The sequence below is a fragment of the Oryx dammah genome, unplaced genomic scaffold, assembly GCF_014754425.2.
Source record: "Oryx dammah isolate SB20612 unplaced genomic scaffold, SCBI_Odam_1.1 HiC_scaffold_13, whole genome shotgun sequence".
Classification (NCBI taxonomy): Eukaryota; Metazoa; Chordata; class Mammalia; order Artiodactyla; family Bovidae; genus Oryx; species Oryx dammah.
This window is the reverse complement of record NW_024070197.1, coordinates 47,929,257-47,947,151: the sequence shown is the minus strand read 5'-3', so window position 1 is coordinate 47,947,151 and position 17,895 is coordinate 47,929,257. Positions and strand designations below refer to the sequence as shown.

Below are 17,895 nucleotides of genomic sequence, written 5' to 3'. Positions count from 1 at the left end.
AAGCTCACCACCTACACCCCAAGCTATACCACCTACACCCCAAGCTACACCACCTACACCCCAAGCTACACCACCTACACCCCAAGCTCACCGATTCCCCTACACGTGACCCTAGTTGTGTGACTGGGTGACAGATGAAACCTGTGCTTATTTCTTTCTTCATCTGTAATTTGGAAACTAGCAGCATCCGCCTCTTAGGTGTGTGATGAAGAAGTGAGATCATACCTGATCTTTTTTGTGCTGGCCTGGATAAATGCTTACACCATCCAGTACTGTCCGTGGCTAGCTGGATAGCTTGAAATGTGGCTTGTCCAAATTGAGATACTAGAGTGACCAGTTGTCCGGGTTGTCATGGACCATCCTGGTTTTGGCACTGCTGCTTTTGTGTCCCAGGAACCCCTTTGGTTCAGACAAACCAGGATGGTTGGTCATCCTAAATGTACTATAAGTGTACACTACGCACTAAATTTTGCAAATTTAGTATGAAAAGTTTTGTTGATTAATACATTTTATAGAGATTGTGTTGGAATGGTAGTATTTTAGATATTAGGAGTTAAGTAAAATATTAGCATTTCATCTGTTTCTTCTTTCTAATGTGGCTATTAAAATTACATAGGTGGTTGGTGTTATATTTCTACTGGGCAGTGCTGGTATATACTATGCTCTCAACAAATGCTGTTATCATCAAGCCTCCCAAGCCCTTGCCTCCTGTCCTTACCTCTTCTTCAGATGTTTTCAGTTTAGAGCCCTTCTCTCTTTGACCTACAGTTACCTTTTTTAAAATTAAGTGTACTTAACTCTTAATGGATTTTGAGAGGGTTAGGAATGTCTTGTTTTTGTCCAAATTCTTTTTATTGTATACATTTTTTAAAAGGAGACCATGGCTTGACTCAAATTCTCAGAGATTTGGTTCCCCTCCCCTCAGCTCCCCTCCCCTCCTGAAACAGAACAAAAACATAGCAATCCTTTGTTGGTCCACGTTAAGCCTCGCTTTTCTCAAGCATGGAAAACACTTTGGTTTCCATCTGATCTGCTTTGCTTTGCTTGAGTAAAATTGGATACTTTTTAAAAAACAGATTTGCTTTCTCACAGTTCTATTTATTTATGTTTTTATTGGCCGCATGTGGGATCTTAGTTCCCTGACCAGGGATCAGACCCACACTCCCTGCTTTGAAAGGGCAGAGCCTTGACCATTGAACCACCAGGGAAGTCCCCTGACACTTTACAAGTTTCAGTAAACTGTGATAAACTGTTGGATTCTGGTTTTCCTACACATGACCCCGCTCCTTAAGCCTCTGTGTATTCCCGTAATTTTTTCCTTTCTGTGTACAGGTCCTTAGTTGCTAGCTGAGGCAAGTGTGCTCATGGTAAGGTATTTTTGATGGATATACTGTGAATTTTGAAGGTAGAGTTAGTCGTGTTTCAGGTTTGATGACTATTTGTTGGTATGATTCTGTCTGAATTAGCCTCCTTGGAAGTAATCCGCTAATAATCAGATGAGGTGCAACATGGCTCTTGCTGTTCGTATTGCAGCTTTTGTTTTAAATGAGTAGCAATGTTCAAGTTTAATCATTTAAGTTAGAAAACCAACATTGAAAATTCTTCATGGAATTTTAGTATTACAGAGACCCACCAGACCATCTCGTTATCCTAGAAATATTATTTGCTACTTGAAAAATCTATGTAGACTGTGTTCCTTAATATTAGGTTCCAGTGTCTTTTTTTCCAATTGAGCTTTAAATGCTCTTATTTTTAAAAATTAAAAGAGCTTTAATAGTCCAAGTATTGAGTTACTTACAACGTTCTGTTTCAATGCGCAAATCTGCCCTTCCCCAGTTACCTGCTTTTTCAGATTGTAGTAGGACCCCAGAGGCACAGCGAGGGCTTTGCTCCTGTCTCTTGTTTCCTTTAGACCATCCAGGTGACAGTGCCTTGGTCTTCAAGGAACAGCAGTGATCATTTGTTTCCCACACCCTTTGTCATAAAGTGGCGGGCTCAGATGTTGACTTACTGAACCACTTCCTTAACCATGTTGGACAGTACAGCCCCTTTTCTGCATGTTGATGTGTAGGCGTGTTGCCTACTTTTGGTTAGCCCCAGTGTAGAACTTGGCTCTCATGCCACCTCAGGGCCACCCTGCTTCATTGGACTGTCTTTTTAGTGACTCCTCAGAAGCTCATTGTTTTCTTAATGAAAATGGACAATAATTTAACATTCCCTGCACAGTGTCTTCAGACATTTGAGATGGACATTTGAGATGGCCCTGCAATCTTCTCCCAGTCTTCCAGTCTTCAGCATACCTGCCTTCCTTTCTTCATAGTACTGATTGCTCAGTCCCTCTTCATTTTGGGGATACTTCATCTCTGAAGTGAAGTGAAGTGACATGAAAGTCACTTAGTCATGTCCGATTCTTTGTGACCCCAAGGACTATACAGTTCATGGAATTCTCTAGGCCAGAATACTAGAGTGGGTAGCCTTTCCCTTCTCCAGGGGATCTTCCCAACGCAGGGATTGAACCCAGGTCTCCCACATTGCAGGTGGATTCTTTGCCAGCTGAGCCATAAGGGAAGCCCAAGATTCAATCTTTGGTTGGAGAACTAAGATCCCACAAGCCAAGAGGCCTGACCAAATAAATAAAGTTAAAAAAAAAAAAGTGAAAGAAAAGGAAAAAGCAAGTGGTTGGCAAATAGACCACAGCTGTCCTTATCTTCATATTCTAGCAAGGTTATGCTCAAAATCCTTCAAGCTAGCCTTTAGTACTATGAGAACTGAGAACTTCCAGGTGTACAAGCTGGGTTTAGAAAAGGCAGAGGAACCAGAGATCAAATCGCTAACATCCATTGTGTCAAAGACAAAGCAAGGGAATTTCAGAAAAACACGTACTGCTTCCTTGATTATGCTAAAGCCTTTGACTGTGTGGATCATAACAAACTGTGGTAAATTCTTAAAGAGATCGAAGTATCAGACCACCTTACTTGTTTCCTGAGAAACCTATATGCAGGTCAAGAAATAACAAAACTGGACATCAAACAATGGAATTGTTTCGAAATTGGGTAAGGAGTGCCTCGAGCCTGTATATAGTCACCCCGCATATTTAACTTCTGTGCAGAGTACATCATGAAAATGTTGGGCTGGATGACTCACAAGCTGGAATCAAGGTTGCCAGGAGAAATATCAACAACCTCAGATATGTAGATTATACCACTCTAATGGCAGAAGGCAAAGAGGAACTAAAGGCCTCTTAAGGGTGATAGAGGAGAGTGAAAAGGCTGGCTTAAAACTCAGCATTAAAAAAATGAAGATCTTGACATCTGGTCCTATCACTTCATAACAAATAGAAGGGAATAAAGTGGAAACAGCAACAAATTTCATTTTCTTGGGCTCCAAAATCACTGCAGACAGTGACTACAGCCATGAAATTAAAAGATGCTTGCTCCTTGGAAGGAAAGCTATGACAAACCTAGACAGCATATTAAAAAGCAGAGATATCACTTTGTCAACACAGGTCTGTATAGTAGAAGCTATGATTTTTTTCCCAGTAGTCATTACAGAAGTAAGAGTTGGACCATAAAGAAGGCTGAGTACCAAAGAACTGATGCTTTTTAATTGTGGTGCTGGACAAGATTCTTGAGACTCTTGGACAACAAGGAGATCAAATCAGTCAATCCTAAAGGAAACCAACCCTGAATATTCATTGGAAGGACTGATGCTGAAGCTGAGACTCCCATACTTTGGCCACCTGATGCAAAGAAACAACTCATTGAAAAAGATCCTGATGCTGGGAAAGGTCGAAGGCAGGAGAAGGGGGCTGCTGAAGATGAGATAGCATCACCAACTTAGTGGACATGAGTCTGAGCAAACTCTGGGAGATGAGTGAAGAACAGGGAGAGCTGGTGTGCTGCAGTCCATGTGGTCACAGAGAGTTGGACCCAACTTGGCGACTGACCAACAACAAATAAAGTGCTTGGGCTTCTCAGGTGGCTCAGTGGTAAAGAATCCACCTGCTGATGCCAGAGAGGTGGGCTCAGTCCCTGGGTCTGGAAGACTCCCTGGAGAAGGAAATGGCAACCCACTCCAGTATTTTTGCCTGGGAAATCCCATGGGCAGAAGAGTCTGGCAGGCTATAGTTCATGAGGTCACAAAAGAGTTGGACATGACTTTGCATCTAAACAACAATAAAGCTCATAGTAATAGAAGAAGTAGATTATTTAGAAAGATGACTAAGTTGATATAAACCCTATGTATCATAGTTCGATCACGGTTAGAAGGAAAGTATTAATTGAACATTTTGTTTACTTAATACCGATTTTTATATGTAAAACCTAGAGCCCAGCATACAATACAACTTGTCTAAAATAGCATTAGGGGCCTACCTGGAAGTCAAGTGGTTAAGACTTTGCCTTCCAGTGCCTACAGGGGAATCCGGTTGGATCTCTGGTCAGGAGCTAAGCTCCCACATGCCTCTCGGCCAAAAAAAAACTGGAACGTGAACAACAGAACCAATATTGTAACAAATTCAATAAAGACTTTAAAAATGGTCCACGTTTTAAAAAAATCTTAAAGAAAAATAACATAAATGTCATCCTTCTTCCCAGAGCTTTTACCCCAAATGTCTTTCACTGAATAGTCTATTTCTAGCCATCTAATTATTTCGCACATCAAGTTTCTTCTTTAAAAAGGGTGCATTCTTTTTATGTACCTTTTGGGTTTTTTTTTGTGTGTCTCTTGTCAACTACAAGTGATTTAAAGTAAGAAATAATTCACGTTGAAAACCCCTGTATATTTTTTCTTCCTAGGAGGACAAACATAGTATAAATCCAACTTCATCACTTGACTGTTTGGAACATCTCCTTTCACAGTTAGCAAAACTTTTATTTGCTTTGTGAGAAGACTCATTTCTGGTTTCTCTTCAGTTTCTAGTTTGTTAACCCCTGAGGCCAGGAATCCAGTTTTTTATCTGTCAGTGTTTCTTATAAATGGAACTGTAAACATTCTGCATTGTGTAAGCTTTGGTGGTTGTCATCTGCAGTGAACTACAGTCTTCATTAGTTTCTAGTTTAGGTCCAGCTAACTCGCTCAGGCAGAAGGCAATGGCACCCCACTCCAGTACTCTTGCCTGGAAAATCCCATGGACAGAGGAGCCTGGTAGGCTGCAGTCCATGGGGTCGCTAAGAGTCAGACACGACTGAGCAACTTCACTTTCACTTTTCACTTTCATGCATTGGAGAAGGAAATAGCAACCCACTCCAGTGTTCTTGCCTGGAGAATCCCAGGGACGGGGGAGCCTGGTGGCTTGCCGTCTGTGGGGTCGCACAGAGTCGGACATGACTGAAGCGACTTAGCAGCAGCAGCAGCAGCAACTCGCTCAGGCAGGTTTTCAGCGAATGGGAGATAGAACCTACTGTTTGATTAGCGACTGAAGAAAAGCAGCCGCAACACACGATCAGGTTTTTGAAGTCCGTGACGTTTTTTTCTCCCCACCAAATTATTTTCCTGATTTTTTTGGTTTCACGTATTATTTAAGTCAAGTTTTATCCCCTGTCCATGTGGTACGCCCGCAAGGATGGTAAGGAAATACATGCATAACTCGCAATAAACTGAGTGGAGTGGCGGTGGGGGGCCAAAGGTTGCAGGTTATATACAGAGTGCATCATTTCCAAGGAAGGAGTCAAGAATGCACTGCGGCTGGAGGTGAGCGAGCTCCCTGAAGTGTGCGCACACTGTCTGTGCCATCAGTGTGTTTGAGATGGGCAGGTTTAATATCCCTGTGTCACCACTGTCCAGGGTTGAAAGCGCCGAGCGCTCTGGTTTTAGTTTGTTTTCTGAAGTTACAACCTAGCCTGTGGCTCAGGGGAGAAAATCTGAGTGTAGATGGCATCTGGAAGTCACCTCTGAATGGTGATCTTTCTGTTTTGTATTACTGCAGCTTAGTTTGGATGAGGCTTCCTTCCTGTGGATTGGTTTATATGCAGCTTGGTCAGAATTGAATGATAAGGAGCTGAGGCTTAAATGACTTTCTAAGGCTGAGGCTTATAACTTTCTATCAAGTGTTAGGTGTGGTGATTACCACTTAGAACTAGGTTTACACTTTCCTGAGGTCTAGGTCTCTGATGAAGTCTCCTCAGACCACGAATAAGTGTGGCCTCTGATATTTAGCCCCACATTTAGAAATGCAGAATTCAAGGGCATACATGTTAATTCTGAGATTTGATGGCAGTTTTATAGATTGATTATGTAAAAAACTTGGTTTGTTAGTAGAAAAGCTGGTTGGAACAGGGATTACTTAGGTCGGTTTACATCATACTGATGTATTTAAATCTGCTTAGAATGCGTGTGTGTGCGTGCGCGCGCACGCTCAGTAGTGTCCAACCCTTTGCAACTCCATGCTAGTGTATATTCTGATGAACGATTACCTCATTCCCAGCTGGCAAAATTAAACTATGTAAATCTCAACAGCTTTTACACTTTTATGTTTAAATAATCCAAATGCTTAGGAATTTCTGTCTAATTCTTAAAACATCTAATTAGAATGAGACGGCCCCATAGCAGGTGGTAGGGACTTAACAGACCGTGTTATTGTTACTGTTTACTCATGTCTGACTTTTTTCGATCCCATGTACTGTAGCCCTGCCAGGCTCCTCTGTCCATGGGATTTCCCAGGCAAGAATACTGGAGAGGGTTGCCATTTCCTTTTTCAGTGGATCTTCTAGACCCAAGGATTGAACCCAGATCTCCTTCATTGGTGAAAAGAAGTGAAGTGAAAGTTGCTCAGTCATGTCTGACTCTTTGTGGCCTCATGGACTATACAGTCCATGGAATTCTCCAGGCCGGAATCCTGGAGTGGGTAGCCTTTCCCTTCTCCAGGGGATCTTCCCAACCTAGGGATCGAACCCAGGTCTCCCACATTGCAGGCAGATTCTTTACCAGCTGAGCCACCAGGAAAGCCCAACAGACAGTGCACTGGATGCTAAATTAAACAGAGAAACAATTCATTTGCACTTTAGAAGTTCTTTGCTTTTTAATGAATTTCTCAGAAAAGGCAACCCTTTTGAGGTGAGTTTCTGCCCTGCCACACTGAGTATTTGTAATGCTGATGTCCTGTGTGTTTTTCAGGATCGGGACAGCTGCACTGGCAGTCCAGGTTGTGGGCAGTAACTGGCCCAAGCCCCACTATACTTTGCTGATAACAGGCCTGTGCCGCTTCCAGATCGTACAGGTTGTGAAAGAGAAGCCATATCCTGTTGCCGAGGTGGAACAGTTGGACCGGCTGGAGGAGTTCCCTAATACCTGTAAGACTAGGGAGGAGCTCGGAGAGCTATCGGAACAGTTTTACAAATATGCGGTACAAGTGAGTTGCTTTTAGTCTTTCCTTAAAATTCTCTTTTCTTTGGTTTCTTTGTTACTGTAAGATGTGATAAATTGGTTGACTGGTGAGTGTTCAGGCAGTATGTGCTTAGAAGATTTAGTGATATATTGATTTCAAATTGCTTTTGTCTGGGCTTGTATCTCAGTCTTTCTAGGACACGCTAGCCGACCCTTTCTAAAATTTTTCCAAAGAGTGTTTCTGGAGCTTTTACATTAAACATTGGACTCCTTAATTCTAGGTTTGAGTTTTTTTGGTTAATTCTCGATTGAGCAGAAAGCTTCTTCCCTCACCCCCAAAGCATATGCTTTTATGCTTTGTTTCCCTTCAGATCTTCCTGAAGTATATTACAAAACGTAGTCTTGTATGTTCTCTTGATGTAACCCAGTCACTAAGCTGGATCTGTGTGGGACAGGCAGTGTCTAAAGGCCTTGATTATAAACTCAGTTCCTCTCTTGGACATAGCTTCATAGCTTCTTTCTTTATGCTTTACTTCTCCCCACTTTGAATCAACAAAAAGTTTTAAATATGTAAAGATTTTATAATGACATTCAAGGAATTTTTATAACATCACCACAGTTATACCACCATCGTGCAAAAGGAAAGGGGAACTTTATCAACAGCCCCACTGAATATCACAGTTACTGAAAGCTTGCCTGGAGCTTGATCTGTCTTAGCTCCAGGCTATACCCTGGAACTTGTGTTTTTTTTTTTTTTTTTTTTTTCAAAAAATCAGTCAGTCAGTGCTCAGATTTTAATTAATCTTGTGTTCTGCTAAAAACAGTATTTCAGCTACTGACTGGTTAACATAATCAGCCATGTTAAATTTCCAGAATTTGATCATTACACTCTGTAAGAGAATATGTATCCTTATTCTTAAGAGCAAGGAAAATAGAGAATTTTGAACTGAGACTCAGGGATGATCACTCAGGAAAAGGAAGATAAATTCTACTTTCCCCTTAATCACCTTCATTCCTACATAGCATATTCACTTACTCTGTTTTCCTGTTGTTCACCACACTAGAAATGTGTCCCTTCAAATGCCACATCAAGTGCAAACACCACAGGCTGTGAACACCTGCCCTACACACTTTCAACAGTCAATAGAGTTTCTAATCAAGGTCATGATGTCTGCAGTTTATTCTTACATGTTTAGCAATATTTGTGTGTTGTGTGTGTGTATAGAGTGGGGGAAAGAAAGCAAATGTGGCAAAATGTTAACCGTGATGAATTTAGGGGAAGTTTGTTAGGGGAAGGAGTTTCATTATACTACTGCAACTTTTCTATAAATTTTAATTTTAAAAAATAAAATACTAAAATCACTGATGTACAAAACCTTTAATAAACATTATTATTACCCACTTTCGAGTCATTGCTTTTCATTCCAGTTGACATTTTAACAGTACTTCTCTTTTCCTTTGAGTCCTGTAAAAATGCCTGGACTCTAATAATCAGTGATTGTTCAGAAGCAAAGACTTTCTTTGTGACCCAAACTTAAACCTGTATGACAATTTGATTTTTAAAATTCACAGATAATGCCCAATTTTATTAAAAAGTTTTTTTTCTCCCTTTGTAGTTGGTTGAAATGTTGGATATGTCTGTCCCTGCAGTGGCTAAATTGAGACGTCTTTTAGACAGTCTTCCAAGGGAAGCTTTACCAGACATTCTGACATCAATTATCCGAACAAGCAACAAAGAGAAGCTCCAGGTCAGTGTTCCCCTCTGGAATGCCACGCTGCTTTGTCACTTCTTATTCAGATCTAGGTAGTAAGTTTTGACTTTCAGGTAAGAGATACTGGATACCCACAGAAGTAGTTAAGATACATTTACACTTAAATTGACTTTAAAGTGATTGCTTTACATTTTTATGTACCCAGACAGTTCTTGCATTTGCATTATCAGTACTGGTAGTTTGTTAACTTATGGAAAAAGTTTAAGTGAGAATGACTTTTTAAAAATGTGGAGCTGTGACCTTTCCCTTGTATATAAGTTTGCATTGTTAGAATTCTTCGAGTTTCTTACAGAAACCGCAGCTATGACGTGTTAGCTATGATTTTTTTTTATGATTTTCAACTTCTATTTGTTTAAAGTGAAATGAGTTTAAAAGACACTTGAAAAATAATTCAAATGTCGATTCTTAGATTTGAATGTCTTTTCTCCAAACTGTTGGAGAAGGAAATGGCAACCCACTCCAGTACTCTTGCCTGGACAATTTCATGGATGGAGGAGCCTGGTGGGCTACAGTCCATGGGGTTGCGAAGAGTCGGACATGACTGAGCGACTTCACTTTCTCCAAACTATAAAAGTTTTCCTGTACACTTATTTTTGTAGTATTTTTAAGCGATCTGTTTTATTGAATCTTCCGAGAACATTAAACTACCTTCCTTATTTCATCAGTTTATTTAATGCTTAAGTCTAACAATTATACTAGCCAGTGCAACTAATACAGATAGGTTGTGTTTAAACACAAGAATTTGGTTTAGCTGATAGGAGCAGAGAAGGCAAGGAGTTCTACTGCCTGACCTAGCTTGGGCTTAGCCAAGGGCATTTTACTGAGGAACCAGAGAGCGTTACTCACTCAGATCATTCTTGGAGGTTGGTTAAAATGTTCCTAGACCCTTGTGTATGTAAAAATTCCTGGGAAAGAGTTGACATAAAATGTGTTTTGTTCTTGCTCTTGGAACAATATCTTGGCTTCATCTTTTAAATAGAAACTCAAGATACTATTATTCTTATCTTTTTTTTTAGGATTCTGGTATTTATGTCAGATGACCTTGCTGATAATTTGGTTGTGTAGCTGTGAATATTGAGAGGTGTTATCTTTTTTACTTAGCAGTTTAAGTCATGAGTCTTGACTGCCTTATTTCTGGAGCACATATTTCTGAGAGAGAGATGCTGTAACGTTTCAGATTTTAGATGCTGTGAGTCTGGAGGAACGGTTCAAGATGACCATACCGCTGCTTGTCAGACAAATCGAAGGCCTGAAATTGCTTCAGAAAACCAGAAAACACAAGCAAGATGATGATAAGCGGGTAAATCCTCCTTTTAATCCATTTCTTTAGGTTCTTTAGTTGTTTTTGTGTGATGTAAGGTTCAGTTGTTTTCTTTTCTTTTCTTTTTTTTAAGAAAAAAAATTGGGGGAATAAAGAAAGGAACAAAGAAGAAACAAGTTTGTTGTCTCTTTCACCCAAGTTACTGATAAAATTTTGAATTCTAGTTTGTTTCCCTCTGCCCCTTCTCCATGTTTGGATCTTTCTTTTTTTCCTTTTAAGCATGTAGACATTTTCTCATGTTTTGTTTTGATAATCATTGAAAGGGATAGTTTACTAAGCCATTTCTTTTTCTGCTAGTGTGTGATGTTCTTAATATATTAAAAATTAACAAATAACCATGATGACTGTCTTTGAGTATGATTTTTTTTTCCCACTGCATACAGTATTTATTAAGAACATACCACAAAATTATTTCCTAAAAGGACTGACTGACTGAATGTGTTGTGCCATACTTTGGCTTTTTAAAAATTATTTTGTCCTGTTTTAAGTTTTTGACTTGACTTTTTTTGTTTTAACGTATAAATATTTCAATTTTCATTTGTACAAACTGTTAGTTTAATATTTGTTTTTATAAAATTATATTTTTGCTGTTTTATATTTTTAACTTTTATATTTGACTGTATTAAATAGGTAATTTCATAAGTTAAATAAATTCTAAGGCCTTTAAATTAAATGCCAGTATATCATTTTACTCCAGGAACAGCTAGAGTTGATTCATGATATTAATGAGTTGAGAATTTCAAAAGAGTAGGTGGTGTTTAAAACACGGTAGAGAGTCACGGAGAAGGAGAGCTTAAATAAGACCGTTTGACTTGGCATAGACTGTTGGGTTTCAGGGAACAGTTTCAGCACACTGGAGACAAAGTCAAAGTACAAAGTACAAATTATTAAGTAACCAGCAGGGAAGAGGAAGTGGTGATTAGTGCCTCTTGTTGGAAAAGCAGAACATCACAAGGGAAGTAAATAGTGTATAGTTAATTGGAAAAAACCATAGATAAGTTAAAACATTTTGTAAAGTGGAAGACTTTTCTGCTTGTTACAGATGAAGAGAATAGAGGCAGTAGCAGAAAGGTTAATGATGTTAAAGAGAAACTTTGTATTGTAGGGAGAAAATGGAATTTATTCAGTTGCCATGATGAGTAGTCATTAAGTACATCAAGAAAATAGTGGCTGCAGTAGTAGCTCAAGAAGAGGCAATTCTTAGATGTTTTCATTAGTAGCCAATTTCTTGAATTTTTTATTCTCATGCTGGTAGTGTTAACCATGTATGGAAGAATCACGTGCATCTCATCTTCATCTGCTTTTTAAATTCTGCTCCCTCCATATGTACACGTGCCTCCTCCTCATCATTCTGAACTTTAGTTCCTAAAGGTTTAGACTCTACCCGTAAAAATGTCTGCTGCCGCTCGGTGCTTCGTCCCGTTTATTTGGGCATGCAGTTTTTCACTCCTGCTTTATCTTGTAGGTCATCGCAATACGCCCTATGAGGAGGATTACACATGTCCCAGGCGCTCTAGCAGACGAGGATGAGGATGAAGATAACGATGACATTGTCATGCTAGAGAAAAAGATACGGACATCCAGCATGCCGGAACAGGCCCACAAAGTCTGTGTCAAAGAGATAAAAAGGTAGGTTGTAGAAGCTGTTCGTTCATTAGGATTTTCATTTGCTTATTAATGTTAAAAACTGTTGCTCATAGAAGTGAATCTGCTACTCTGTGTTACAAAGCTGATCTCTTGTTTCATAGTCTTTTATCTTTCTCCTTTCCCTTATATTTAGATAGTCACGGACCACTCTATTCATCTTACCTTTCCACTGTTACCTCTTTATCTCTTATATTTCTTATGTTGTGGCTTTCCTAATTCTCAGGTTGTAGTGGTGATCTGTGAAGTGCTTTCTCTTCTTTGTTCCTCCATCAAAATCTGATTCTTAGTACTCCTGAGTTAACACCATGTTCAGCATTTTCTTTTTCTTGAATGCTGAATATAATAAGTGATATAACTTTTCCATCTACTGTGTGCTGTCAAGCACAGTCACTGTTGACACTCCCTTTTCATAGTCTTAAGGCCATACTTTACTTAGAAATAATGTTTATTCAGTTATTGTGTTCTTTGCACATCACTGTTTTCATCCTTAGATTATAAACTTTAGGAGGCGGGGACAATCAGTTTTGCCTTCGTACAAGATAAAAGTACAGGGGACCCTTGCTGACAGAATAGGGTACATGAGTTGATCACATTTTCTGGATAATCTCAGGGTTAAAACCAATACTTATAACATTCTGACTGTATTGCATTTTTCTTATGAGTGGATTGTAATCAACCTAAATGTATGCTCAGGAACTAAAGATTTGACTACTGAGATGCACAGTTAAGAACATAAGTAAATGTCGTTGAGATATTTTACAGTGACTCTGACATTAGTTAACAAATGCCGAACATCTATTGTGTACAGAACACTTAGGCACTGCATATATTATGGAAGTTGCATTATTTTAATTAAATATCTGATGAGCTGACTTTCTCTCTGATACAAGATAATATGTAATTATCGTATTATGCATGATTAGGCACCTAAATAAATCACTGGGTAATTGACTTGAGACTCTCCCTATGAGATACAGATATTGATAAGGCCTTACATATTTCAAGGATAGAATCACAGCGCTAGTTTGCAAGTATCTGTTTAAAACAAAATAATCTTTTTATTAACTAGATTTTTATTAGGTTGATGCAAAAGTAATAGTTTTGGAACACATCTTTATTAATCAAAATAGGAACCATTACAATCAACACATTTTTGCCAATGAGAAATAAGTTTGCTTACTCCTATAGCACTAAACTCTGTGCTTTGAGATTCAGTGAACTCTTGGAAAGCATTTTCAGCCTCTTGATGGTTGTAGAAGCATTTTCCCTGCAAAAAGTTGTCGAGATGCTTGAAGAAGTGGTATTTGGTTGGTAAGAGGTCAGGTGAATACAGCAGATGAGGCAAAACTTTGTAGCCCAGTTGGTTCAACTTTTGAAGCATTGGTTGTGCAACGTGTGGTTGGGCATCACTGTGGAGGAGAATTGGGCCCATTCTGTTGACCAGTGCCGGCTGTAGGCGTTGGAGATTTCAGTGCATCTCATTGATTTGCTGAGCATACTTCTCAGATGCAATGGTTTTGCCAGGATTCAGAAAGCTGTAGTGGATCAGACGGGCAGCAGACCATCAGACAGTGACTATGACCTTTTTTTAGTGCAAGTTTGGCTTTGGGAAGTGCTTTGGAGCTTCTCCGGAGAAGGCAATGGCACCCCACTCCAGTACTCTTGCCTGGAAAATCCCATGGACAGAGGAGCCTGCAGTCCATGGGGTCGCTAAGAGTCGGACACGACTGAGCAACTTCCCTTTCACTTTTCACTTCCATGCATTGGAGAAGGAAATGGCAACCCACTCCAGGGTTCTTGCCTGGAGAATCCCAGGGATGGGGGAGCCTGGTGGGCTGCCGTCTGTGGGGTCGCACAGAGTCGGACACGACTGAAGTGACTTAGCAGCAGTAGCAGTTGGAACTTCTCGGTGCAACCACTGAGCTGGTCATCGCTGGTTGTCATCTAAAATCCACTTTTTGTCACACATCACAATCTTACTGAGAAATGGTTTGTAGTTGTTGCGTATTTCAAAACTATGAGTTTTTTGATTTACAGTTAGCTCATAAGACATGTGCCTATCAAGCTTTTTTACCTTTCCAATTTGATTCAAATGCTAAATGACCATGGAATGGCTGACATCGAGTTCTTCGGCAGCTTCTCATGTAGTTATAAGAGGATCAGCTTCAATGATTGCTCTTAATTGGTCATTATCGCCTTCTTAGAGCTAGCTAGCCATTACACTCCTCATCTTCACAACTCTCATCTCCTTTGCAAAATTTCTTGAACCACCACTGCACTGTATATTCATTAAGCAGTTTCTGAGCCATATGCGTTATTGATGTTGTGACTTGTCTCTGCTGCTTTAAAATCCATTTTGAACCTGAATAAGAAAATCAGAGAATTTGCTTTTTGTCTAACATCATTTCCCCAGTCTAAAATAAACAGCAAGTAATAAGTCATTAGCAAAAACCATAGAAATGCACATTAAAATGATGTATAGCATAACCGCATTTATTAAGAATGTATTCAAATATCAAATGGCAGAGTTCAGCAATGCAAAAACCACAGTTATGTTGAAAAGTGAAAGTGAAATTTGCCCAGTCTTGTCCAACTCTTTGTGACCCCATGGACTGTAGCCTGCCAGGATCCTTTGTCCATGGAATTCTCCAGGCAGGAGAACTGGAGTGAGTAGCCATTCCCTTCTCCAGGGGATCTTCCCAACCCAGGGATCGAACCCAGATACCCTGCATTGCAGGCAGATTCGCTACTGCCTGAGCCACCAGGGAGGCCCCAGTTACTTTAGCTAAGTTACGGAAGGTAATAGTTACATTAGCACCAGCCTAATAAAAACGTTTTCAGATTTGTTTAGCCAAAATGCATGATATATCTGACTAAGAAAGGGAGATGTGCTTGTTTTTTCTGTTTCACAGAATTTTTCTGTGTTCCTGAACAGGTTTGCTGTGTATTCTTTCCCCACAGGCTCAAAAAAATGCCTCAGTCAATGCCAGAATATGCTCTGACTAGAAATTATTTAGAACTTATGGTGGAGCTTCCCTGGAACAAAAGTACAACTGGTGAGTGCACAGATAACACCTCTTCTTGCAATCTAATTGTCTCTCGGGAAGCTCGAGCAAATTCTGCTGAAATATTCCCCGTTGATTATCTTTCTGTTGTAGTAGTTCACGATGTAAACTGTTTAGAGACTGAACTTGTGTCATAGGTTTTAGGAAGTAAAGGAAAAGAGGGTGCTGCGTAAAAGTGCCTTTTGCCTAATTCTGGAGAAGGTAGGATTTTCTTTAATTGGTGAATATGTATTTCTCAATACCAATAGTCAATCAGACAGTAAGCTTTATATTTATGTACTCTTTGCCAGGAGCATAGGAAAACAAAACAGTTTTGAGGTAGTTGGCAATAAGTGCCAAATAAGTACTGCTGCTGCTGCTGCTAAGTCACTTCAGTCGTGTCCGACTCTGTGCGACCCCATAGACGGCAGCCCCCCAGGCTCCCCCGTCCCTGGGATTCCCCAGGCAAGAACTAGAGACAGCAAATCTTCTATATTTTCTAAAGGAAATAATTATGTATAACGACAAGATAACAGTAAAACAGTTTTACCATTGAAAGTTTGTTTTTTTCCCACTAAAACTATTTAAAGAGTTTAATTTCTTTTTATCTGTCCTATCTTTGAGTAGTTTTTTATCTACCAGAAGGATTTTATACCAGTTTTTTTTTTTTTTTTTTTAATGTATTTGTTATGTACTTTCTCTTGGGGGTAAGAAATATACTCAGTTGTCTTTCAGAATTTTCAGAATCGTTTTATTTGCATTTGTTTCTGTTATTGGACTCTCTTGTTAAGTTTACATACAAGGTTTATTAAGTTCAGCAGTGGGTTGATTCTCTGAACTAATTTTGGCATAAGAATTGTTGAATCTTGAGAATTGATCAGATATATTTTCCTGGCTAGTAAAATTCTTACATTTAAAGCAGTGCTAGAAATTTTGAGAAGTGTTAGCCCCAAAACACGTGTTTATGCCCCATGTAAGGTATGCCATACATACTAGATTTCAGAATGCTGAATTTTTAATATTAAAAAATGTTTTTCTTAAAAAATACTTTCCCGTTAAATCTACAGAGGAGCATACTCTCTGGTATTGAGAATTCGAAAAAAGCATTTTTGTCTCAAAGAGGGCCTAGAATGAAGCATATTTGTGTTATATTAACTAGGCAAGGGCAGTATTAAGGTTAAAACAACCCTATTTTAATTATTTTTTTTGGTAGACTCAGCGGATTTATTAATGTGTACGGCTAAAATTTTATATAAATGGAGTGATTTAATATGTGCTCCCTCTTTTTTTATTCTTTCACTGAGCATAATTACTTTAAAGCTCATCCATGGTACTGCGTCTATCAGTAATTGGTTTATCCATTTACCAGTTGTTGGCCATTTGGGTTGTTTCCAGGTTTTGAGCAACTGTATATAAAGCTATGTTGGTAAATTTATTTCTTAATTCATGTTTACATTCATGACAGTCTATTGCCTTCTGGTTGATGATGTTTTATGAAATAAACTGAAGCTGAATTTCTTGGTTTAATCCTTAATTCAAAATTTTCTGGAAATGCCATAGTAAGACGACTGCAGGGGAGCATGCATTCCCATTGAATTAGCCCCTGGCTGTCCCCTGACCAGTTTGAGTTCTGATGTCCATCTGGATCTAGCTGGCCTATTAGGAAATCCCATTTTGGTTCAGATGGTCTTCTGTTAACTCCTAGCTCTACAGCGCCTGCTTTGAAGCGAAGTGTCCCCGTTCTGTGAGATTTGGAGAAGGCCTTGAGCACTGTTAGTATAGACCTGGGGGAGAGAGTGACATGCAGTTCAGTGCTGTCCTGTCATCTGCATGAAATGAACCGCCTTACATTTCGGTGTGTTTTTGACAGGTATTTGTGTCATTCAGTTCACTTCAGTCGCTCAGTCGTGTCCAGCTCTTTGCGACCCTATGAATCGTAGCACACCAGGCCTCCCTGTCCATCACCAACTCCCGGAGTTCACTCAGACTCACGTCCATCGAGTCCGTGATGCCATCCAGCCATCTCATCCTCTGTCGTCCCCTTCTCCTCCTGCCCCCAATCCCTCCTAGCATCAGGGTCTTTTCCAGTGAGTCAACTCTTCACATGAGGTGGCCAAAGTACTATAGTTTCAGCTTTAGCATCATTCCTTCCAAAGAAATCCCAGGGCTGATCTCCTTCAGAATGGACTGGTTGGATCTCCTTGCAGTCCAAGGGACTCTCAAGAGTCTTCTCCAAGCCCTGGCAATCCCTAGCTTGTCCTGCATTTCTAAAACTTTATAATTTAAACATGTCACTTAAATGGAATCATAAGGTATATAATTTCATCACTTGTATGTGGAATCTAAAATATGATTCAAATGGACTTATTTACAAAACAGGAACAGACTCACAGACATAGAAAACAAACTTCCAGTTACTAAACGGGAAAGCAGGGAGGGATAAATTAGGAGTTAGGAATAAATTAGGAATTAGGGATAAATTTGGAATTAGCAGATACAAAGTACTATCTTAATGGAGTCTAATTTCCAAGCCCTGTTATTTTTTCTTTTGACAGTAGGGCTAGTGCATGATGTGAAGCACGTCTCGATAACTCGGTAACACCAAGGGTCTTGTTTTGAAATGTTGGTGTTTTCTTGGTGATGTTTTGCTGTGCTCTAGGATTTATCCTAACTAATGACTTATGAGACATGCAGGGTGCATATAGTATAATGACCTGTAGATATAAAATTGCAGGTTTTACTGTTTGCTGTTAATAACTAGTAAGTTGCCGTCAGCTTCCTCCCCTCC

At 39.5% G+C, this 17,895-nt stretch overlaps 2 protein-coding genes and 1 pseudogene across 3 annotated transcripts in view; 1 reads left to right on the top strand and 2 right to left on the bottom strand.

The window, feature by feature from the left end:
* Positions 1 to 1,920, bottom strand: part of LOC120872904 (ATP-binding cassette sub-family C member 11-like) — a 92,428-nt gene extending 90,508 nt beyond the window's left edge. For both annotated transcript variants that reach the window (XM_040253586.1, XM_040253587.1), the window contains exon 1: positions 1,841 to 1,920. The gene's annotated coding sequence lies outside the window, so the exon portion shown is untranslated. The remainder of the gene's footprint in view (positions 1 to 1,840) is intronic.
* Positions 1 to 17,895, top strand: part of LONP2 (lon peptidase 2, peroxisomal) — an 81,530-nt gene that overhangs the window by 976 nt on the left and 62,659 nt on the right. Inside the window, exons 2-6 of the mRNA XM_040253588.1 lie at positions 7,114 to 7,348; positions 8,940 to 9,071; positions 10,273 to 10,395; positions 11,882 to 12,045; positions 15,025 to 15,119. Coding sequence (XP_040109522.1) covers positions 7,114 to 7,348; positions 8,940 to 9,071; positions 10,273 to 10,395; positions 11,882 to 12,045; positions 15,025 to 15,119 — 749 coding nt within the window. The remainder of the gene's footprint in view (positions 1 to 7,113; positions 7,349 to 8,939; positions 9,072 to 10,272; positions 10,396 to 11,881; positions 12,046 to 15,024; positions 15,120 to 17,895) is intronic.
* Positions 13,181 to 14,468, bottom strand: LOC120872908 (annotated as a pseudogene).